This window comes from Phyllostomus hastatus, unplaced genomic scaffold (genome assembly GCF_019186645.2).
Source record: "Phyllostomus hastatus isolate PE091 unplaced genomic scaffold, TTU_PhHast_1.1 phas_scaffold_28, whole genome shotgun sequence".
Taxonomy (NCBI): domain Eukaryota; kingdom Metazoa; phylum Chordata; class Mammalia; order Chiroptera; family Phyllostomidae; genus Phyllostomus; species Phyllostomus hastatus.
In genome coordinates this window covers 7,793,256-7,818,746 of record NW_025334022.1, presented here as the reverse complement: position 1 = coordinate 7,818,746, position 25,491 = coordinate 7,793,256, and the positions used below count along the sequence as shown (strand labels likewise).

At 38.5% G+C, this 25,491-nt stretch overlaps 1 protein-coding gene across 9 annotated transcripts in view; it reads left to right on the top strand.

Annotated features, from left to right (window-relative positions):
• The window catches only part of MID2 (midline 2), a 167,001-nt gene extending 141,796 nt beyond the window's left edge, over positions 1-25,205 (top strand). For 7 of the 9 annotated variants that reach the window (XM_045817646.1, XM_045817647.1, XM_045817653.1 and 4 more), the window contains 5 exons: positions 6,488-6,615; positions 7,936-8,169; positions 15,134-15,295; positions 16,914-17,121; positions 24,686-25,205. In XM_045817646.1, coding sequence (XP_045673602.1) covers positions 6,488-6,615; positions 7,936-8,169; positions 15,134-15,295; positions 16,914-17,121; positions 24,686-25,088 — 1,135 coding nt within the window. In that variant the 3' untranslated portion in view covers positions 25,089-25,205. Of the gene's footprint in view, positions 1-6,487; positions 6,616-7,935; positions 8,170-14,083; positions 14,147-15,133; positions 15,296-16,913; positions 17,122-24,685 lie in introns of all 9 variants that reach the window. The other 2 variants (XM_045817650.1, XM_045817651.1) reach the window with 2 other exon arrangements.
• The last annotated feature ends 286 nt before the right edge of the window (positions 25,206-25,491 follow it).

Below are 25,491 nucleotides of genomic sequence, written 5' to 3'. Positions count from 1 at the left end.
CTGAGCCACACAAGCCAGGGCCTTTTTGAGGGTTTTTGAAAGTCTCTCTGTCATTTATTTCTGCTCTGATCTTTAGTATTTCCATCCTTCTACTTACTCTGGGCTTTGCTTGTTGTGTTTTTGCTATTTTTTGTAGGTGTAAGGATAGATTGTTTATTTGAGATTTTTCTTCCTTCTAACAGTATTCCTGTAATGCTATGAACTTCCCCCTTGAGACTGCTTTTTCTGTGTCCTATAGATTTGGGGTTGTTGTGTGTTCATTTTCATTTCTCTCGAGTTAACTTTTGATTTCTTCCTTGATCTTATTGTTAATCCATTCATTGCTTAATAACATGTTATTTAGCCTCCATATTTTTTAATGTTTTTAAGTTTTTTACTGCAATTGATTTCTAGTTTCATACCATTGTGGTCAGAGAAGATGCTTGCTATGATTTCAATCTTCTTGAAATTATTAAATCTTGTTTTGTGTCCTAACATGTGGTTTATCCTAGAGAATGTTATATGTGTACATGAAAAGAATGAATAATCTACTGCTTTGGGAGCAAATGTTCTGTAATTATCAGTTAAATCCATCCAGTCCAGTGTGTCATTTAAGGTCACTGTTGCCTTGTTCATTTTTTAGTCTGCAAGATCTATCTATTGATGTCAGTGGGATGTTAAAATCTCTGGCTATGACTGTATTGCTGTCAGTCTCTCCCTTTATGTCCACCAAGATTTTCTTTACATGTTTAGATGCTCCTATTTGGGTGCATATATATTTATAAGGGTAATATCCACTTGTTGGATCAATCCCTTTAATTTTATATAGTAATTTTCTTTGTCCCTGGTTATGGCCTTTGTTTTGAAGTCTATTTTGTCTGAAATAAGTATTGCTACTCCAGCTTTTTTTTTTTTTCATTTTCATTTGTATGGAATGTTTTTTTCCATCCCTTCACTTTCAGTCTGTGTGTGTCTTTTCTTCTGAAGTGGGTCTCTTATAGACAACATATATATGACTCATGTTTTATTATCTATTCAGCTACCCTATGTCTTTTGATTGGTGCATTTAATCCATTTACATTTTAAGGTTACTATTGACAGGTACTCTTTTATTGTTATTATATTTTTAGACCTATGTTCCTCTGTCTATTATATTTGTTTTTCTCCTCCGCCTCCTCCTCCTTTTCTTCTTTTCTTCTTTTCTTCTTTCTTCTTTCTTCTTCCTCTTCTTCCTCCTTATCCTTCCCCTTCTCCTTCAAGCAGGTCCTTTAACATTTCTTGCAATTCTGGTTTGGTGTTAATGAACTCCTGAACTTGTGTGACTTTTTCCTTTACCAGGTTAGGGGAGTTTTCATCCATTATTTCTTTTAACAGCTTCTGAATTCCTTGCTCACTCTCTTCTCCTTCTGGTACCCTTTTGATAAGGGTTTTTTTACACTTGATGTTGCCTTAGAGCTCCCTTAGACGTTACTCATTTTTTAAATTCTCTTTTCTTTTTGATGTTCTGCTTGGGTGCTTACTGTCATCTTGTCCTCTGAATTGCTGATTCATTCCTCTGCTTCATCCAACCTGATGCTGATTCCTTCCAATGTATTATTCATTTCAGATATTGTATTCTTCATTTCTGAATGGTTCTTTTTTATGGTTTCTGTGTCCTTTTCAATGCTTACTGTCTCATTAAGTTCTCACTGAAGTCATCCATTCTTCCCCTAAGATACTTGAGCATCCTTATAACCATTGTTTTAGACTCTGCTTTTGGCCCTGACTGGTGTGGCTCAGTGGGTTAGGCATCATCCCACAAAGGTTGCCAGTTCAATTTCTGGTCAGAGCACATGCCTGGGTTGCAGACCACATCCCTGGATGGGGGTACGCTGGCCAGGTTCCTCGTTGGAGTCATGCACATTAATGTTTCTCTCCCTCTTTTTTTTCTTTTCCCTCTTTCTTCAACCCTCTTCCCACCATCATTCCCCCACCTTAGTTCATGTCCATGGGTCATACATATAAGTGCTTTGGCTTCTCCATTCCCCATACTATTCTTAAGCTCCCCCGTCTATTTTGTACCTACCATTTATGCTTCATATTCTTTGTACCTTTTCCCCCATTCTTCCTCTGCCCTTTCCCCACTGATAACCCTCCATGTGATCTCTATTTCTGAGATTCTGTTGCTGTTCCAGTTGCTTGCTTAGTTCCTTTTTCTTTTTTTTAGGTTTGGGTGTTGATAGTTATGAGTTTGTTGTCCTTTTACTGTTCATAGTTTTGATCTTCTTCTTTTTCTTAGGTAAGTCCCTTTGACATTTCATATAATAAGGGCTTGGTGATGATGAACTCCTTTAACTTGACTTTATCTAGGAAGCACATTATCTGCCCTGCCATTCTAAATGATAGCTTTGCTGGATAGAGTAATCTTGGATGTAGGTCCTTGCCTTTCATGATTTCAAATACTTCTTTCCAGGCCCTTCTTGCCTGCAAGGTTTCTTTTGAGAAATTAGCTGATAGTCTTATGGGAACTCCTTTAACTGTCTTCTTTTCTCTTACTGCTGTTAATATTCTGTGCTTGTTTTTAATCTTGGATAATGTGATTATGATATGCCTTGGTGGGTACTTCCTTGGGTCCAAACACTCTGAGCTTCATGGATTTCCTGGAAGTCTATTTCTTCTGCCATATTAGGGAAGTTTTCCTTCATTATTTTTTCAAATAAGTTTTCACTTTCTTGCTCTTCTTCTTCTGCTTCTGGCACCCCTACGATTCATATGTTGGAATGTTTAAAGTAGTCCTAGAAGTTCGTAAACCTCTTCTCACTTTTTTGAATTCTTATTTCTTCATTTTTTTCTGGTTGAATGTTTATTTCTTTCATCTGCTCTAAATCATTGATTTGAGTCCCAGTTTCCTTCCATTCACTGTTGGTTCCCCATATATTTTCCTTTATTTCACTTTTTATAGCCTTCACTTTTTTTCTCTATTTTGTGACCATACTCAACCGTTTCTGTGAGCATCACGATTACCAGTGTTTTGAACTCTGCATCTGATAGGTTGGCTGTCTCTTCATTGCTTAGTTATATTTTATCTGAAGCTTTGACCTGTTCTTTTATTTGGGCCATATTTTTATGTCTTGGCACACCTGTTACATAGTAAGGGGTGGAGCCTTAGGTATTTGCTGGGGTGGGGCCTGTGTATATGAAGGAAGGGTCCCTCTCCCTCTCTTTCAGTTTTTCTAAAAAGAAATAAAATCTGTTAAAAAATAAACTCTTTATCTGGAATCTTCGTTGCTTCTATTTCATTTAATTATTTTTCTGTGGATTTGTTTTATTCTTTTATTTGGAACATATTTCTCTGTCTCCCTATTTTGTCTCTGTGTATTAGATAGATCTTCTATGACTCATAAACTTGCTATGATGGCTTTATGATGTAGGTGTTTTCGGGGCATAGTGGTGCATTCTTCCAGATCATCTGAGCTCAGTGCTCCAAAAATGTTTCTTGTGTGTTGTGTGACCCCTCCTGTTATAGTTGAGACTTGAATACTGTTGGCTATTTGATGGGTGGAGTTAACCTTTCAGGCTAGTTGACTATTAGCATAAATCTCAATCACTGTGTATGAGTCACTATGCATGGACTGCCCCCTGAGGTGTTGTTGCTCCCAGCAGATTGTGGTGTCTGCTGGAATTCCCCTTTACATGTACCACTTGTGTGACTAATTTTGTTGAGCTCCGGTGTGGTCTGAAGACCCCTAATGGTTGTGTTGGTTCTGGGTCCACTTCCGCAGAGTTCAGGTACAGGTAGATGTCAGATGTTCTGTGTAACTAGCTTTGGGCTACCTGTCTGGAGCTGTCATGCTATTTAATGTTTTTGGCTGTGTCTCCTGGTCCTTGGTGTGCCTGTGAGGGGCCAATCTGTATACAAGGGTCAGCTTCCTCCAGCTTAGATCTGGGGGAAGGTTGGTAAAAGTCCTGAGGCTCTTTGAGGTCCACCTCTACCTGTCAGCTACCCTACCTCCTCCTAAAGTTGCCTGGTCTTCCACCAGAGACTTCTGAGGAAAGACTATAGAATGAACCCAGGCTGCCATGACCCACAGACCCTTCAACAGGTAATGAGCCCAGTAGGGCAGGGTGAATGGGGTCGGGAGGATGGGGCTAGTCGATTTTCTGCTGGGGTACACATGGTCAGACAGTCAATGAGGGGAGAGTGATTCCCACTGCAGAGCTATGCCAGTCAGTCTCTGCCAGTCTCCAACTCTGGCTCCTTCAGGAGGAGCATGCTGCAGGTTCAGGTTGGTACAGCCAGCCATCATCTCTTCAGGATGAAGCTTAGCAGGGTGGAACCAGTGGAATTATGGAGGACAGATCAAAAGAGTGTCCCATTGACAGTGGTGTAGGAGGGGACCAAGCACTTCATCTTGGTCCCAGATAGTAGCCTCCAAGGGAGACACACTCCAAATGTCCCAGTTCCAAGCAACACTACCTCCCCCTATCCTTCCCGCACCCCCAGCCATGGAGCTGAGCTCCACAGGATGAGGCCATGGAGACTTGGGAGGGCAGATCCAAACCGTATGTCATTGGGGGTGGTGCTAGTAAGCCTGTAGGAGAGGGGTTGGGCACTTCTTCCCTTTTCTGGGCAAGAACCCCTGAGGAAGACTTGCCTCCCCATACCCCAAGACTAAGCTCAGAAGGGCAGGGCCTGCAGCTGCTGGAAAGGCAGTTCAAATGAATCCTGTTAGGGAAATAGCATGGACTGAGCTCACAGTAGAGATAGGAATGCTCCCCACCCCATGATGTAGCCTCATGATCTAGCACCCGCCCATCTGATTCCCAGACAAAAAGCCTCTTAAGGAGACATGCTCCAAAAGTCTCAGCTCTGCCAGGCACTCTTATATTCCTGCATTACTGAATTCAGGAGGATGGGGCCACAGGAAGTGGAAGGGCAAGACACACAATTCAACAGGTGTGGGGAGGGGCACTGGCTTTGCACTCAAGGTGGGTAAGAACAGTCTCCTTTCCAAAGCTACACAATTCACTGTCTGAGTCTCCACCAAGAGCTTCTCCAGATGAAGAGCACCCCAAAAGTTCCTGCTGGGTGCAACCAGCAGGCCACTGTGCAGGACCTAAGCACCATAGAGTGGTGCTGCCAGTAGTTGGGCAGTGGATTCCCAGGCTGGTGCTGTAACAACAGGAGAGCTCAACCTGGGAAGGTGGCATCTGGGCGTTTAGCAGATGCTCTTCTCTCCCAGGTTACTGAATCCCCACTGATTATCACTACCAGGTGCTATTCAGACTCTTCTACTTCTCTCCATTACTCTGGGTTGGGGATTCCTGCATGGGATTCACACCCCATACTCCTGGTGGGAGAGGAAGTTTTGCAGCTGAGATATTCTTCCAGCCAAACTGCCACACATGTGTGCAGGGGCTAGGCCTTTCCACATCTCTGCCTTTGTTACCAGTCTCTGTGTAGCTTCTTCTGCAAATCCTTGGTTATAATAGTTCAGCTAGGCTTCAGTTGGTTTTTCAAGTTGGGTGCTCTATAATTTAGCTGTAAATCTGGTTTGGCACTGGAAGCAAGTGAGTGTACCTTCCACCTACTCTTCAGTCATCTTGGAATCCATACCTACATTCTTTTTTTTTAAGGAACTGTCTTAAATGATTAAGGGTATATAGTTGAAAAGCCAATGAACATGAGTTCAGTTATATATTTTTTCCTGTCCCTTACTGATGGTGTGACCTTGGGCAAGTTACTTAACCTCTTTATGTGTCAACTTTCTCACTTACAAAATGGAGATAACACTACACAGGGTTATGGTAAGGAATAAGTTAGATAATGTAGGTAAAGTATGTATGTAAAATACTAAATGCTCAATAAATATTAGCAGTTGTGTTATTGTTCTTAGTCATTCAGTTATTCATTCAACAATTATTTATTCACTATATGTCCAGCACTGTGTTAGGGACCATGGAAGATAGGAAGTACAAAATATGAGCCTTGTTCTTGAGGTGCTTAGAATTACTTGAAGAGATAAAACTAGCATAACATTGTACAATTACAGAATAATACAATGAAATGTAAATGATATAAAAAGATAAAATAAATTACAGTATTTAGGGGAAGGCTTTAACTCAGCCCCAGTGTGCTGGCTTGTTGACTAGCAGAAAAAAAAATATGTGGAGAAAAAAATCTCTCAAATTGCTCATACTAAGCCTTCATAGGTCTAGTTTTGATGCTGCCTGCCAGATGTAAATTGATGCAGAGGGGAAAAAAATTCTGTTTTTACTTCTAAAAATTAAGGCAGAATGGGGCAATGTGTTTGAGAGGTGAACATATGTGAATAAAGATGATATAACCCATAATTGGTTCTTGATAATTAACATTAAAATGTTTTCATTGGCAAAAAAACAGATATATTTTTCACTTAATGAATCAAGCCATACAAGTAATTTATTTTCACCTTGTTAAACCAGAAATCAAACACTGGATAAAGGCTGCAAATGTATTTTGATGTATATTGTACTTTTCTCTTTACAGGGTCGCTATGGCAACTGCATCTTCTCAAGTTCTGATTCCAGACATCAATTTTAATGATGCCTTTGAAAACTTTGCTTTAGATTTTTCTAGAGAAAAGAAATTGCTGGAGGGGCTAGATTATTTAACAGGTGTGAAAATACTGTGTATCTTTTCTTGTTTTAATTATTTTCTTTTGTTGTGTTTATACTTTGAAATAATGTGAAAAGGCCAATATTTATAATTAAAATGCTTTTATAACCTATAAAATGATACATGTATCGTTTTATTTTTTAAAAGATTTTATTTATTTATTTTTAGAGAGAGCGGGGCGAGGGAGAAAGAAAGGAAGAGAAACATCAATGTGTGGTTGCCTCTTACACCAACCCCCCAGGTCACTGGGGACCTGGCCTACAACCCAGGCATGTGCCCTAGATTGGGAATCAAATCAGCAACCCTTTGATTCACAGGCTGGCACTCAGTCCACTGAGCCACACCAGCCAGGGATGATACATGTATCTATTTAGATAGAACACATTTTAGTTCATGTAACAGAAAAGAAAGATGATTTGTCAAATATTTCTGGGGGCAGAATAAGGATACCACTTATACTTAAAGGTAAAAAAACAAGAAGTTGCTGATGGATTCCTCCTTAGGAGCCTGTCAGTAATATATTGTTACTTGTTATGGGGGTAGAACTCAGTTGACACTTATGGAATATTAGAGAGTGCCCCACATAGGTACAGATACCACTCAAATGGTTTTAAGGAAACTTAAGAATTAGCAGATTGGAAAGAAAAATGTAAGAAATATCTGGCTTACAAATAGTTTTATAAAATAAAGGAATACAACCAGCCTTTTAAAAATGCTGACTACATTCAGGATTATTTGAATTATTATTTTATGAGGAAAATACACACATATAATAACTTTGTATTTGTAGTTATTTTGTTAATATATTAAAATAACTGTCATTTATTGAACATCTACTTGTGCCAGACATTGTATATTAATTTTATATCATGAGTCCTTGCAACAAATCTATGATGTAATTATCATTTCTATTTTACAGATGGGGAAGAGCATATTTTACACTTGGCTATACTGCCAAACTTATTTTGGCATAAGTTTGACATAAAAAGAAATAGGTTGAAGGTCATGTAATAAAAAAACTGTATGACCATTTTGGTCTAATATTTACATGTATTTATGCAGACAGAGTAGATAATTGGTCATTCATCTCAATAACTTAAGCTTATATCTTTGCCTAAAATATCTTTATCAATGAAGCAAAAGTGAGTTGAGGGAACTGGAGCTCTTAGCTCTTTGCTTCAGATTGTATTATGTGCAATCTAAAACTGTTTATTAAAATCTCTCCATAACATGTTGGGTTGGGCAGTGTGAGTAATGATTGTAAAATTCCAGAACAGAGAATGTACTTTCCTTACCTTTTTTTCCCCCTTTCCCTACAGCCCCAAACCCACCATCTATCCGAGAAGAACTCTGTACTGCCTCCCATGACACCATTACAGTCCACTGGATCTCAGATGATGAATTCAGCATCAGCTCCTATGAGCTTCAGTACACCATATTCACTGGCCAGGCTAACTTCATCAGTAAGTCATGGTGTAATTGGGGCCTGTGGCCAGAGATAAGGAAATGTAAGGAAGCAGTAAGCTGCTCAAGATTGGCCGGGGCGCCACGAGGCAAGTGTTTGTAAGACATGTTAGGTTGTTTAGAACAGTGTTTTATAGACAGTGTAAACTCTCCCAGGGCCTTGCAGAGGGCTTACTAAAGTGTTGCCCATCAGAAAGTTGTATATTTTCTTGCAGGGAAGTCACTGGGGCCACTCCCATTTGTTTATATAATTCTTAGCCTTTTCTCAGTTAATCTTTGTCACCTCACTCTCCCAAGTCAGAAAAGAACTCAATTCATTGCTGGGATGCTAAGTCACCATCATTGCTTTCTATACATGTTATCATCTCTCTCCTTGACTCTTCTTCCACTTCATTATCATAGTAAAATACAATAATTATGTTCAAAGACTAGTTATTTCCTTTACCATATCCATTTGTATTAGTGAATATAGTGACAAGCCTCCTGTCTCTGTCACTCTCCCCTTTATTCCTTCTCCCTTTCCTCCAAGAATTACACCAAATACAAAACTGTATCAGTGGGCCACAAAATTAAGGATGTTCAAAAAGGCATCATTTAGCTCTCACATTATGGTTTCAGCTTCTGATGAATTGGAGTAAGAACTTAACTCATTGATTGTCAAACCAGAGTGTTCGAGGTTCAAGTTCTCCTCTATGCACTGGGGAAAAATGGAAATTAAAGCAGAATTAAAGCTGCATTCAAGACTGAAACTGATTCCCACCCTAAGTTTACATCTGCATAGCTGAAACTTAGTATTTTCTTTTACCTGTGTGTTTGTGATTCTGTTTCTGACTTCACAAGCTTGCATGAGAGGAGTTGTGAAACCATCCCAATAGTCTCCTTTTCCTGAACTGTGAGAATTCTGAGCCACATAGTGGGGTGGGGAGGTGAGAGGACTTTGGGGGTCAAACTCTCAAAGACACTTGCCTTGTGCAGCTTCAACCTAAGCCATTTAGCCCAGGTAGCTGTGATCTTGGGTGTTCTTGGGTGTTTCTTCAGTTTGTGAAGTCACAAACTCCAAGGCCTTCCCAACATGCTGTTCTGCACTTGTCTCTCTTGCTGGGGAAAGTCTTAGAACCAGCAACTGTGCTGCTTCTTCCCAATATGGGGAGAACAGTGGTCTCCTGGAATTGAGAGTAAGTCAAAGAATTGGAAAAGATCTAAAGGCTGTCATCTCTATTTTCAAGTATATATAATTCTTTGTAAAGAAAAGCTTGAAGGATGTCTTAATAGGAATCAGATTACAGCATCTTCAAATTTGAAGTGACCTTCAAAGTCATTTATTCTAATCTTCTGTTCTACCAGACACCCAGTAGATGATTATCTTGTCTCTGATTGACTATTTCCAGTGATGGATCACTCACTTGTAACAAAACAGCCCATTTAATTGTTGTGCAACTGTAACTAATTGTCAGTGCTTCTTTATAAAAGGATTCATTCTTTCTCTTAGTAAATAATGACAATAATAATTTACATGTGTATAATGTTTTGCCATTTACAAATACTCCCACTTATATAATCTCATTTAGTCCTCAAGAGTTCTTACTTAGCCTTATGAAATGATATTAATTCTATTTTATAGATGAAGAAACTGAGGCTCAAGTTTAGTGAGTTGCCCAAGTTCACAAAGCTACAAACTGATGGAGTCAAGATTTGAATCCAAGCCTGTCAGACTTCAAACCTAATGCTCCTTGTATTAAACAACAGCTACCAGTTAGTCCTCGGCCTGCTCTTTTATGCCTCACTAACAACCCTGATCAATCTTTCACATGACAGTTATTCAGATAATTTTAGGTAGTTCTTATGTCCCTTGTAAATTTTCTCTTTTCCAGGCTAAACATTCTCAGTTCTTTAAATTGCTTCTCATGTTTCAGACCCTTTACCATCCTAGTATTCTTCTTATGAACACACTCCTTTGTCAAAATGCTTTATAAATGTGCTGTGAAAAAAAGTGAATACACTCCAAAAGTAGTCTGACCAGTTCAGGGAATAGCTGAATTATTTATCTTGCATATAGCTGATGTCCTACCTCTCACTCAGAACCATTTTTTTAAAAGAGTAGTCACATTGACTACTGAATATTGGCTGAGCATATGGTCAGCTGACATTCCTGTGAATTTCAAATCCCATTCTTGTTCAATTTATTGTCTAAATGGAAATACAACAACTTGAATTCATCCCTATTATATTTAATCTAGTTAGCATTGATTCCTCATTCCAGCCTGCCAATATCCATTTGAATCAAATTTCTGCCTTCTAATAGATTTACTTCTGCTCCCAGCCTGCTTTCCATGTCTTTCTTCTGACCATTGATAGAAAAGTGAAATAGGACTGGGACAATAGCAGACCCTGAAGCAAAATTTTGGATGGCGGTGGGCAGAGAAGCTGAAACTATTTTACTGAGAATAAGTATTCATGAAGGTTCAAGGTCCCAGTCCTACCTGCCAGTCTGGCCTGCCACTCTTGACTGAACCTCACTTCCAAGAGCTACTTTCCTTTGTTTTCTACATTTTCTGTCTTTTCAAACCTTTTTATTTAGGTATGATTGGCATACAAAAAGTTATCCATCAACAGATGCATGGATAAAGAAAATATGGTATATGCACACAATGGAATATTATTCAGCCTTAAAAAAGAAGGAAACTCTGCCCCTGGTGACAGCATGAATGAGCCTGGATGGCCTTATGCTAAGTGGAATAAGCCAGACACATAAGGACAGATACTATGATACAGCTTATATGGGGAATCTTAAAATAGTCATACTCCACATTTTTTTAACTAGAAATTTTATCCTTGTTGGTTAGAATTTTGTCAGGAGTAGTTCCCATTATTTTTTTCAACTTTCTTCCTTCATTTTTAACTTTATCCCTACGTCATCTAAGATATGGAATAGTCATAAGCCAGTTTTGTTTCAGACAATGTTAGCTGACTAAGAATTCCAACAGGTGTTTGGATGATTGTCTTCTCCATTATATACAGCTTTCCGTTGTTTAAATTTTGTGTTTTGTATTATGAAAGCTTTGACTACAACCTGTGTCTGGCTAGGAAGTCTGTAATATACTGCCACAAAGATGTAACTTCTATTTCCCCTCCTTTTCATTCTCATGGGAATGCTTTCCACCACACATTTACACTCAGGTTCATGGATTTCCATATTGTGATCTTTCCCCTTTTTTATTTAAATATTTTTTTCTTTTTTTAAAGATTTTATTTATTTATTTTTAGAGAAAAGGGGAGGGAGAGAGAAAGAGAGGGAGAGAAACATCAATGTGTGGTTGCCTCTTACGCACCCCCTACTAGGGACCTGGCCTGCAACCCAGGCATGTGCCCTGACCGGGAATTGAACTGGTGACCTTTTGGTTCACAGGCCCAAGCTCAAACCACTGAGCTACACCAGCCAGGGCTGATCTTTCCCTTTTGAACATGGTGTATAATTCCATTACCATAATTCAATCGTAAACCCTATCTCACCAAGACTCAGTCATACCTAGAGGATCACATATTTACCTTTATTAAATTTAGAAATGATTGCAAAATTACAGAAAAGTTGCAAGACTAGTGCAAAGAATTCCCAAATACTATTTATCTGGATTCACCCATTGTTACTATTTTTCCCCATTTTCTTTATCATTTTCTGGATTTCTCTATGCTCCTCTTTTTTTCTTGACTATTTGAAAGTAAATTGCATACATCATGGCCTTTGGCTCCTAAATTCTTCATCATTTCCTAAGATAAGGAAATTCTCTTAAATAATTACAATATAGTTATCAACTTCAAGAGATTTAACACTGGTGCAATACTTTTATCTAACCCACCATTAATATTCAAGTCTTAACAGTTGGCCCAATAATATCTTTTATAACCTATAAAGGACCCAATATTGTCTTTTATTGTCTAGGATTACGTATTACACTTAAATTTCATCCTTTGAACATCACATCTGGAGGCACATGATGTCCATTTATCCTTCATTGGTGATGCTAACTTTGATCTCCTGGTCAAAGGTGCTGACTGATTTGTTCACTGTGTACTGTTTTCCTTTTGCAAATAATAAGAAATCTCTATGTGATGCTTTAAGACCATGAAAATATCTTGCTTCCTCATCAGACCTGTTCCACTCTCACTCCTGTTTTAACATCAATAATTCTTGCCTGATTGATCTTTACTCTGATGATTGCAAAATGATGATTTTCCAACTGAGCATCCCCTCCCACATTTGCAAACTGGCACTCTGCATTCTACTGTAAGCAAAAGCCCCACCCTCCATTTGTTTATTTAATAATCTGCATATTTGTATGGACTCCTGGATTCTTTTTTGAATGGTTGATAATTCTTTACTGTCCTTACTTATTTTAGTACTCCAATTGCTTAGATTTAGCCAATGAAAGCCTTTTAAACTGACTCCTGGGTCCTTATATTGTCCCATCATTTTCTTGAGCACTTCCTTACTTTCCAGCATAGCAAGAGGTTCTAGGCTCATTTTGAACTTATCCTTCCCAGTTTTTAATAAACTGTTTTCCTAACAAATCCTGGTTTCTTTTAGGGAGAGAATGGTATTAGAGGCCAAGACCTGGACAACTAGAAATACATACATCCACCCATGTATGTATACATATACACACATAATACAGGGTGGGCAAAAGCAGGTTTATAGTTATTCATATGGAAAATAGTATAATAATTAATAAATAATAATACATGATTAAACTGTTTCATGTACTCACAATTGCAAACCTACTTTGCCCACCCCTGTATATACACATATACTTAACATATGTGCACATATGTATACACATGCATACATACACACATATTTATTTATTTATTTAGATAATATGATTTTCTGTCAGTACCTCCAATTCCAGTCCATCCTCATAGGTTCTTTCTTGCCTTTACCCATTCCATATTTATATGTTCCTACTTCAACAATGAGAACCCTGGCTCCCAACATTAATGCATGTACTCATTTGCTCACTCCCATAATATATCAACAATAGTTTCAGATTTTGCTTTGCCCATACCACTACAAAAACAAACAATAGTTCAACACTTGTTTGCAATTCTCCTCCTGCCCCCATCCCTTTGGTGTGGATATTTTTCATTTGAAATGCAGTTGGGTTCATTTGTTTCAGTTTGCCTACAGTTTTAGTCCTCACTTTTCCCAGTCATATTGATTTCATTTTAATATTCAAATTTATATGTTTCCAAAAGGAAAAACTGTACAAAAATGTATACTCAGAGAAATGTCATTCTCTCTTATATCTTTTAAATCCTATTCCCCTATCCCCATTCATTGTAGATAACCAATTTCATTATTTTCTGGCTTTTCCTTCCTGTTGTTATTGTTGTTTTTATAGCTCCAGGCATATGTATGTATGCTTTCTTATTTGTCTTTCTTTCTTGAAAAAAGTTAGTATATTATATATAAGCTCTTACAAAATTTGCTTTACTCAGTTAACAGTATACCCTGGAAATTATTGTATTGTTCACAGAGGTCATCCTCATACTTTTTTACAGCTGCATAATACTTCATTGTGAAGTCTGTTTTGTTTCGTAGTTTTAGAAGTGTGTCTGAAAGATCATATATTTCCCTCTTTGTATTAAAGTTCCATATGCAGTTTATGGTTAATACTGTGCATTGATACATAGACAGCCAAACCCTCAAACATCGTCCCTGGTTCTTATCCTTTATTGTCTTTTTCTAAGAATCATTGAGCATTTCCACCAATTATTCTTCTTCGTATAGCATATCTGTGTGCCCTCCATTGTCCTTCTTTTTCTACTTTTAATTCAGAATTTTTATACTTTCCCCTCAAACTAATTATAAACCCTTCCAATCAGATTGCTTTCAAAAATTAATTTGTTTTTATTTTCAGCCTCACTTAAACTCTTTACTATAGCTGCATAGAAGTGACTAAATTCACTACTCATTTTCATTGCCCTTTCCTTTCCACCCTCTGATAGAATTGTGTTTAAAAGGCAGTAAACTGACTGAAAACAAGATAACAGAAGAGAGAAGAAACATAGGTAATCCACAGATACCTATATACATGTACATGTATATCTAAATACATGTTTTTAATTATGTACGTTTTTCTCTGTTTAAGTCAATGTTTATGGTCTAAAGAGTTTCAAAAGCAGAAACATAGATCTCTGATCCTTTTCCCTACTTGGGATGAAAAAAGATTCCAGACAATAGTGTGTTTCTGGGCCATCTAACCTCAAATAGCTATTGGAATCAGAACCAGGAACTGATAAAACTGTAGTGTCAAGTGAAGAAATGATATTTTGCTTTGGTTATTGTGTTATCTCCTTGGCTTCCATATGATACCTTGGAGCCCAACTAGTCTTGGAAGTAAGAGTGAGGATGAGGTGAAAGAGTTGAGTCATAAGCCCTGAAAGAGTTGTTAATTTAGAGAGTCAGCAAAACATTGTTGTTCACCTTGTGACTTGTGATGTAGTGGAGAGAACACCAGACTAGGATTAAAATGAATGGGGTTTTACTCTCAGCACCACCACCAGCTATCTGTGGCCTTGGGCAAGTCACTTTTCTTCTCTCCATTTGTTTCCCATTTGTGAAATGAGGGAAATATATGTCTAGGTGTCTTTTCGAATATGAGATTCAATATTCCTATGCTATGCACAGGACTGCTCTATCCATATGAGGCCAAACTCAGCCTCAGATTGGATCTTTGTGGAAAAAATCTAGACTCCATAAAAGAGGTGATTCTGTAATTTTGTAGAGTAGTTTTTCCTATATTGTTTGGAAGAAAATTGAATTAACCTAACTTTTGCTAGTGGTTGCGTTCGATTATCAGAAGCAAGTTACCGGGCATGAACCTAGCTCTATGGGAGGAAGGAAGTAGAGGAGGTTCATATCACTATGTCTTCCAGGAGTCATAAGAAAACAAAATAAAATTCACTTTTGAGGGGCTTACAATGAATTTTCAGTGTATTTTTCATTCTATTTCTATTACCTGCTAGCTAATGTCCTTGTCTTTCCACATGTTACAGGCCTGTATAATTCGGTGGATAGCTGGATGATTGTGCCCAACATTAAGCAGAACCATTACACAGTGCATGGACTCCAGAGTGGGACACGCTACATCTTCATTGTTAAAGCCATAAATCAAGCAGGCAGCCGGAACAGTGAACCTACCCGACTAAAAACAAACAGTATGTTACAGTGATTCTGAAAGGAGCCATCAGAATCCCCTTTGTGCTAGGGAATACAGTTAGCCTGAGCAGACATCCACAGCTGTGCAGGAGAGCACAGGCCCAGGATAGAGGAGCTTTACTGTTGTAGTTTGTGCTTTGGTCAAGGGGTTTGTTCAAGGCCTTGGAATATATGTGGACACAGATATACATAAAACACCTGGTGGCTTGGGAAGATGTTAGTGAAGAGTATTTCACTGCACCCCACCCTCATGCTTGTGGGACAGTTGCATAAAAGAATACTACAAACATGCACCACTTAACAATGGGGAAACATTCTGAGAAATGAATCATTAGGTAATTTCATTGTTGTGTGAACATCATTGAGTATACTTACACAAACCCAGATGATATAGCCTATTCCACACCTAGGCTATATGGTATACCATTGTCCTATATGTGTTTCATCATTGAATGAAATGTTGATATGTGGAACATGACTATATTTGTGAATAATCTGCTAAAATCCTACAGCAGAGAAGCCATACCTGTTAGAAATGCTTTTGACTTCAAATGACAAAAAAATTCAACTTAGCTTAACAAATAGTTATTTGTTAGTAGCTTTAATGATGTATTTTTTCTCTTTCTAACATAGCAAGGGGTTTGAAGGTAGAGCTGTTGTAGCAGTTCTGTGATGTCATAAAAGATCCATGCTTTTTCCCCTTTTCTATGTTGGCTTTTTGCCACATGGCCACAGTATGGCCACTGCAAACTCTAGATGTCATATTTTCTTTCAAGGTAGGAAGAAGGGAGAAAGGGATGGTATACATGATGAGTATTCCTTTCATCAAGAAAACATGCATTTTTCCCAGAAGATTCTCCCACCCCGTCTGACTTCTGCTTCCAACTACTTCCATTTACTAGCCACCTGTAGCAGCAAGGGAGGCTAGGTCTGGAATATTTAGCTTTTCCAGCCTCTATAGTGAAAGTGGGTAAGAGAGAGAAAGTAGGGAATGGATGTTGTGTTCACCAACAATGGCTGGCACACATGAATTTTGTATAATACAGCCCTTGCAATACAGAGCAATTGGTTCTTAGTAACTTGATTTTGTCATATGACGATAAGGAATTCTCTGTTGTGAATGATCCTGTCCAGTAAATATTTTCCCTGACTATTGATGATATAATAGTCACTCTAATGAAGTTCCCTAATTATATTTTTTACATCCCAGTTGTAAGAGGGGAAAAAATTGTCCTGTTGCTGAGTTATTTTTGGCTTTTTGTTGTCACCCAGCAGCAATTATTTCATCTATTTCTTCACTTTGCTTAGCTCAAACACATCTTCCCCTAAAATCTACCCAAATACCAATCCATCCAGTTAAATAAAAGCTAAGTAAAGAACACAATGAGACCCTAAGAATTCCCTTTCAATTTCATAATATATGAAGGGGGCAGCATATTATTATTTTATTGAAAATGGTGGCTTCTGGCCTGCTTCCTTAATATAATCAAACATCAGCCAACTTGTACTGACCCAAGAATAATCATCATATTGGGGCTTCTCTGGTAGTGATGTTCCAGGAAGACAAAGAATTCTTAAATACATCCTCATGCATTTTCTCCTTTATACTTTTTTCAGGCCAACCCTTTAAACTGGATCCCAAAATGACTCACAAGAAGTTGAAGATCTCAAATGATGGATTGCAGATGGAGAAAGATGAAAGCTCTCTGAAAAAAAGCCATACCCCAGAGAGATTTAGTGGCACTGGGTGCTATGGGGCAGCAGGAAATATATTCATTGACAGTGGTTGTCACTACTGGGAGGTGGTCATGGGTTCCTCAACATGGTGAGTGGGTCTCACTTTTCATTTCACTTCTCTCCCCTGTTGCTAGGTTCCAGGGAGATCCATTTCTATACCACAAATATAATACCAATAAGTCAAGGTTAAAAGATGTGATGAAAACCACTCCTAGAAAAATGTGACAGCCTTTAAAAATAAAATCATGAAATATATACTGAGCTAGGAGTTGGAAATTACTACATCACCGTAATTGCTAACTTTTTCCCCATTGTTTAATTATTACTTACTTACAGCTGTCTCCATTCTTCCCTCAATAGCTCTCCCCTGCCACCATAAATCCCCCATTCCCAGAGATAATCACCACCACATTGTCCCTGTCCATGGGTCCTTTTGTACATGTTCCTTACTTGACCCATCCCCCTCTTTCCCTCATTATCCCCTCCTTACTCCCTCTGGTCACTGTCAGTTTGTTCTTTATTTCCCTGTCTCTGGTTCTTTTCTGCTTTTTTGTTTGTTTTGTTGATTAGGTTCCACTTATAGATAAGATCATATGGTATTTGTCTCTCACTGCCTGGCTTATTTCACTCAGCATAATGCTCTCTAATTCCCCCCTGCTGCCACAAAGGGTAGGAACTCCTTCTTTCTTTCTGTTGCATAGCATTCCATTGTGTAAATATACCACAGTATTTTTTTGAAATTGTTAATTTTATTTTAACTAAATATTTATTGATTTTTTAAATTATAGTTGACATTCGATGTTATTTTCATTTTTCACATTTTTTATTGATGTTGAAGTACAGTTTCCATTTTCACCCCATGACTGCCCCCCACCCCAGCCATTCCCACTTCCCACCCTTGATCCCACCCCTCTTTGGTTAGGTCCATGTGTCCTTTATACATGTTCCTGACAACACTTCCTCTTTTTCCCTCCACTATCCCCTCCAACCTCCCCTCTGGTCATTGTCAGTTTATTCTCAATTTAAATGTCTCTGGTTATATTTTGCTTGCTTTTTTGTTTTGTTGATCAGGTTCCACTTAAAGGTGAGATCATATGGTATTTGTCTTTCACTGCCTGGCTTACTTCACTTAGCATAATGCTCTACAGATGCATCCATGCTGTTGCAAAAAGCAGGAGCTCCTTCTTTCTTTCTGCTATGTAGTATTCCATCACATAAATGTACCATAGTTTTTTCATCCATTCATTTACTGATGGGCACCTAGGTGGCTTCCAGCATTTTGCTATTGTAAATTGTGCTGCTATGAACATTGGGGTGCATAGGTTCTGTTGGATTGGTGTTTCAGGGTTATTAGGGTATAATTCCAGCAGTGGAATTGCTGGGACAAAAAGCGGTTCTATTTTTAGTTTTCTGAGGAAATTCCATGCTATTTTCCACAGTGGATCCACCAGCCTGCATTCCACCAAAAATGCACTAGGATTCCCTTTTATCCACATCCTCTCCAACACTTGTTGTTTGTTGATTTGTTTGTGATGGCCATTCTCACTGGTGTGAAGTGGTATCTCATTGTGATTTTAATTGGAATTTCTCTGATAGCTAGCAATATTGAGCATCTTTTTTTTAATTTTAATTGTTCTTCAAGTACAGTTTTCTGCCTTTTACCCTCATCCCAGCTCACCTCCCCAGTCCTCCCCAACTCCCTCCCATTTCCTCCCCCGCTTGTTATTATCCACCTGTCCTTTATACTTGTTCCTGCAAACCCTTCCCCTTTTCCCCTGAAATTCCCTCCCCTCTCACCTTTAGTCACTGACAGCCTGTTCTCTATTTCAGTGTCTTTGGTTATATTTTGCTTATTTGTTTGTTTTGTTGATTAGGTTCCTGTTAAAGGTGAGATCATATGGTATTTTTCTTTCACTGTCTGGCTTATTTTGCTTAGCATAATGCTTTCCAGTTCCATCTATGCTGTTGCAAAGGAAAGGAGCTCCTTCTTTCTTTCTGCTGCATAGAGTTCCATTGTGTAAATGTACCATAGTTTTTTGATCCATTCATTTACTGAAGGGCACCTAGGTTGCTTCCAACACTTGGCTATTGTAAACTGTGCTGCTAAGAACATTGGGGTGCATAGGTTCTTTTGGATTGGTCTTTCAGGGTTCTTAGGATATAATCCTAGTAGTGGAATTGCTGGGTCAAAAGGCAGATCCATTTTTAGTTTCCTGAAAAAATTCCATACTGTTTTCCATGGTGGTTGTACCAGTCTGCAATCCCAGCAACAGTGCACTAGGGTCCCCTTTTCTCCACAACCTCTCCAACACTTGTTTGTTGCTTTGTTTATGATGGCCATTCTCACTGGTGTGAGGTGGTGTTTCATTGTGATTTTAATTTGCATCTCTCTAATAGCTAGCAATACTGAGCATCTTGTCATGTGTCTCTGCATCCTCTCTACGTCCTCCTTGGAGAAGTGTCTGTTCAAGTCCTTTGCCCATTTTTTAATTGAATTGCTTGTCTTTTTAGAGAGGAGTCATATGAGTACTTTATATATTGTGGAGATTAAACCCTTGTCTGAGGTATCATTGGCAAATATGTTTTCCCATGCAGTTGGTACTCTTTTTATTTTAATACTGTTTTCTTTAGCCATGCAGAAGTATTTCATTTTGATAACATCCCATTTGTTTATTCTTTCCTTTATGTCCCTTGCTCTAAGGGACATATCAGTGAAAATACTGCTGCATGAAATATCTGAAATTTTCCTGCCTATGTTCTCCTCTAGGACTTTAATGGTATCAAAACTTATATTTAAATATTTTATCCAGCCCTGGCTGTCATAGTTCAGTGGATTGAGCGTGCGCTGCAAACGAAAATATTGCAGGTTCGATTCCCAGTCAGGGCACATGCCTGGGTTGCAGGCCATGGCCCCCAGCAACCACACATTGATGTTTCTCTCTCTCTCTTTCTCCCTCCCTTCCCTCTCTAAAATAAATAAATAAAATCTTTTTAAAAAATCTTTTATCAACCTTGAATTTATTTTTATGTATGGTGTAAGTTGGTGCTCAAGTTTCATGTTTTTGCATATAGCTGCCCAGCTCTCCCACCATTTGTTGAAGAGGCTATTTATACTCCAGTTTATGTTGCTGCCCCCTTTGTCACATGTTAATTGACCATAGAGACTTGGGTTCATTTCTGGGCTCTCTGTTCTGTTCCACTGGCCTATCTGTCTGTTTTTATGCCAGTACCAGGCTGTTTTGATTACAATGTCCTTGTAATACAGTTTGATATCAGGTATTGTGAGCCTTCCTACTTTGCTTTTTTTTTTTTTCTCAAAATTGCTGCCACTATTTGGGGTCATTTATGGTGCCATAGAAATTTTTGAAGTGTTTGTTCTGTATCTGTAAAATATGCCATTGGTACTTTAATAGGTATTGAATTGAATCTATTAATTGCTTTGAGTAGTATGGACATTTTGATGATATGAATTCTTCTCATCCATGAATACGGTATATGCTTCCATTTGTTTGTGTCTCCCTTCATTTCTTTCTTCAGTGTTGTGTAGTTTTCTGAGTACAGGTCTTTTACCTTCTTGGTTAGGTTTATTCCTAGGTATTTTATTTTTCTTGTTGCTATACCAAATGGAATTTTTTCCTGATTTTTGCTTCTGATGTTTCATTGTTGGTATACAAAAATGCCTTTCTGAATATTGACTTTGTATTTTGCTTTTTTGCCAAATTCATCTATTAGGTGGAACAGTTTTTTGGTGGAGTCTATAGGATTTTCTATGTCCATTATCATGTCCTCTGCAAACAATGACAGTTTTGTTTCCTCTTTTCCAATTTGGATGCCTTTTTTTTTCATTTTCTTATCTGACTGCTGTGCCTAGGACTTCCAATACTGTGTTGAACAGAAGTGTTGAAAGTGGACAACCTTGTCTTGTTCCTGATCTTTGTGGGAAAGATTTTAGATTTTGGCCATTGTGTATGATGTTGGCTGTGGGTCTCTTATATCTGGCCTTTATTATGTTGAGGAATCCTCCCTCTATTCCCACTCCGCTGAATGTTTTTTTATCATAAATGGGTGCTGTATATTATCAATGCTTTTCCTGCATCTATTGATATGATCATATGATTTTTGCCTTTGCTTTTGTTTCTGTGATGTATTATGTTTATTGATTTTCTAAATCGTACCATCCTTGCATCCGTGGGCTGAATCCCACTTGGTCATGATGTATGATATTTTTAATGTATTGCTGGATTTGGTTTTTCAATATTTTGTTGAGGATTTTAGCATATATGTTCATCAGCAATGTTGGTGTGAAGTTTTTTTTTCTTTGTTATGTTGGGTTCCTCTTGATTGGGACCCTCTGTGCTTCCTGAACTTGCATGACTTTTTTTCTCATCAAGTTAAGGAAATTTGCTGTTGTTACTTTTTCAAACAGGTTTTGTATTGTTTGCTTTTTTCTTCTCCTTCTGGTATCCTTATCATATGGATATTATTACATTTAATGTTGTCCTGCAGCTCCCTTAACTCCTCTCCATTCTTTCTCAGTCTTTTTTCATTTTGCTGCTCTGTCTGGGAATTTTTTTTCTACCTTGTTCTCCAGCTTGCTGATTCAATCCTGTGCTTCACCTAACCTGCTTTTAATACCTTTTACCGTGTACTTCATTTCAGATATTTTATTTTTTATTTCCTCCCTTTATTGATAGTTTCTATGTCCTTTTTCATGCTGGTGTCATTCACTGGAGGTTCCCTGGAGTTCTTTGAAGTTCTCACTGAGCTCCTTGAGCATTCGACTCTTGTGTTTTTTTCTACTTGTTGCATTTACCTGCTTTGACACCCTACTTTGTGGTGTGATCTTCTGTGCTAGGAGACCTGTGGAACTCAGTGGTGCAGTCTCCTTGATCACCTGCACTTGATACTCTTTCCCTGCTCTTTATGCCTTTTATGTGGTTATAATTGGGTTTAGGTTATTGTTTGTTGTTCTTTGGTGGGGTCTTACTGAGAGTCACTCCTCCCTCCATGTCTCGTATGCTGTTGTAGAGGTGCTGCCAGAACAAAAAGCAAACAGCACAGAAATGAGACCTATACCTGCAAAGGTATCGTCCACCCACAATTACACTATAAACAGCCAATGCATCAAGATTAATAAAGGTGTAAAGAGATTTAGATATTATAAGAGTGAAAAAATGAATATGAGATGGCTAACGGAAAGAAAAGTTATTTCACAAGTGTAGAAAGAGGAGCAATAATAAGAGTAGTGAATAGAGACAAGGCTAAGTGGGAAAGAAAATAAAGTTTACTTTGTAACAAAAAAGGGTGGAGGGAAAGTGGAATGGAATAAGAGGAGAAGCATGTAGTATTATGTTAAAACTGAAATTTAAAGAAAACATATATATATATATATATATGTATATATCTTGTGAGAGAAAAAACAGACAACCATAACAACAACAATAACAATATATATAAGAAATATATATGTTATATATAAAATAATATGTCTCTAATTGCAGAAAAATCTCCACCACAGAGATATCAACAATCAATGAGCTAATATTTATACAGGTGGAATGGGAATAATGGGGCACAAGGAAAGAAAAAAGAGCTTAAGGGATGTCTAGAGCAAAGAGAAGTTAGTTTGAGAGGTTAGAGAGAGAAGGAATACTAAGAATGTGGGATGAAAATCCAGCTAAGATGGAGAAAAATTAACATTTAAAACAAAAAATGGAAAGGCAGGAGGAAGGCAAAATGGTATGGAAGATGGGAACAGTGAAATTTGAAGTTTGAAATACAAAGATAGTCACTATCTAAAATAAGACTGAAGAACTATAACAACCACCACCTTATCCACAACCTGCGAGCAAAGATTGATAAAGATGGAGAGAGAATAGGGTATTTTAAGAATGGAAGAAGGAATGTGAGATGATTAATGACATTCACAAATGGTTCCGAGAGGCTGGAAGGGGGAAAAATAGTAATAGTTTGGATTAGAAACAAGTTGTAGCAAGAGAGAAAATAGAATTTACAACAAATATACAAAAGGAGGAAGAAGGAATTATTATGGAGTAAAAGAAGAGCAGAACAATATATGAGATTTGAAGTAAACTATACTATAAAACTTGGTGCCATATTATGCCCAAACTTGAAGGATATGAAATTAATGTCAAATCTCTATAAAGGAGAGAAGATAGAACCTTGTTGTGCCTGTCTCTGTTTTTTCTGCTCTGCTGGGTTTAGTATGTTGAGGTCCAAGGATCAGTGTAGCACATAGTGTCTTGTGTAGGGCCTTTTTCTTCTTTCCTCTGAGGAAATGTACACAGCAGCAAGAAATTCCTGGTCCTCACCTCACCACTCCGCAGGGCCTATAATCCATGCAGATAGGGGTTGGGTTCGCCTGTCTGTGAAAGCCTGTGGTTGACTGGAGCAAATCTCAGGCATTCAGTTCCTGCCTTTCAGAACTAAGCCTGCTGCTCTCTTGTAGGAGATTTGGCCTAAATTCACAACTCTGCTTTGCCCTCTGCTTGCAAGCCATGTTGGGTAAGGTCTTCTCTTTCCTTCAGTGTATGCTCTGACTTTAGTTAGCAAGGCTGCTGCATCCTGCCCACGCACACAGGCCTGAATACCTGGGTCCTGCCCAAGCCTTGGATCTCACCTCAGCTCCCCCTTTTAAAAGAGTTTCTCTCTGGCCCGCATACTATAGCATGAATCCCTGGGGGTCCTGTTCCCCACATACTCCCTCTCCCCCAAAAATAACAGTCTCTCATGGTCAGGGCTAGCCAGCTCCTTACAGGGCCTCCAACAATTTTAATTAAAAAAAATATTTTATTTATTTATTTTTAGAGAGGGGAAGAGAGGGAGAGAAACATCAATCTGTGGTTGCCTCTTGTACACCCCCTACTGGGGACCAGGCCTGCAAACCAGGCATGTGCCCTGACTGGGAATTGAACCAGCAACCCTTTGGTTTGCAAGCCCATGCTCAATCCACTGAGCTACACCAGCCAGGGTGGGCCTACAACAATTTTAGATAAAGTTTCTCTCTGAATCTTTCCCGGATGGTGTTGGGAAGATCCCCTCAGCTATACAGTAATACAAGGCGGTGACAGCATGCTGTCCCTGCTCCCTCTGGAGGTCTTTACCCTTGAGTCTGCCTATTCCTGCCGTGCTGTTTCTGGAATCCGCACCTCCCAGGCCTTCTCTCGCTGCCCTGGTAGCTCGTGGGTCCTGAGCAAATCTACAACCACCTCAACTCTATGCAACCAGCAGTGCTGGGTTGGGCAGCAGTGGTGGTCCATCTAGAAATCCCAGGTGGTTGGCTCCCAGGTACCCCACAGGCGGCCGGTTCCTATGTCACCCTGCTTACTCCCCATGCTCTCCTCTGCATATGCTCCCATTCACAGACTCTTACTCACTCTCCACTCTGTGTTCTGACTTCAAATCCTGTTCGTGTCTGAGAGCAGATGAATGGAGCTGCCAGCTACTCTGCTGCCATCTTGGAACCCTAATAGCTAACTTTTTAAAACTCTAGTAGTATCAACATTATGGATATAAATTTAAACTGTTTAAGGAAGAAATGTATTCTATTTCGTATATAGTCTGTATAGTATTTAGTATAACTCAGATCATTAATAAATGTTTATTTCTCTCTCCTTTCCACTGTCTCACAGGTATGCAATTGGTATTGCTTACAAATCAGCTCCCAAGAATGAATGGATTGGCAAGAATGCCTCTTCATGGGTTTTTTCTAGATGCAATAGTAACTTCATAGTTAGACATAACAACAAAGAAATGCTGGTGGATGTACCCCCACAGTTGAAGCGTCTGGGTGTCCTTCTGGATTATGACAACAACATGCTGTCTTTCTATGACCCAGCTAACTCTCTTCATCTTCATACTTTTGATGTGACCTTTATTCTTCCAGTTTGTCCAACATTCACAATCTGGAACAAATCCCTAATGATCCTGTCTGGCTTGCCTGCCCCAGATTTTATTGATTATGCTGAACGGCAAGAATGCAACTGCAGGCCACAAGAATCTCCTTATGTTTCTGGGATGAAAGCTTGCCATTAAGTTTCAAGTGAACATAGAATTCATTGGCTCTCCAGTTCAGCAGTTCTTCCCCTCCTAAACTTCAGTTAGTGTCTAATACACAAGATACAAAATAAAGTTCATTTGAAGCATCTAAAATAACTAGATATTATAGATGTAATTTTTGTGCATTAAAGCTTACATTTCTATTAATGTTTTGAGTTTCTCAGGATAAATTATCTGAGTAGTCTGTGTTCAAGCCATTGGAGAAAAAATATAGAGAATGCCTCTTTTGTCATTGGAGAATTAAAAATTTCCAGTGATTTAGAAATATAAATTATATTGAAATGAATTAAGATAATTCTAGATAAAAATGTAGAATGATACTCTAAACAAGGAGCTAGCTAGCCAGAAAGGGGGGTGTCAGCTTTTTTACTGGCCAATT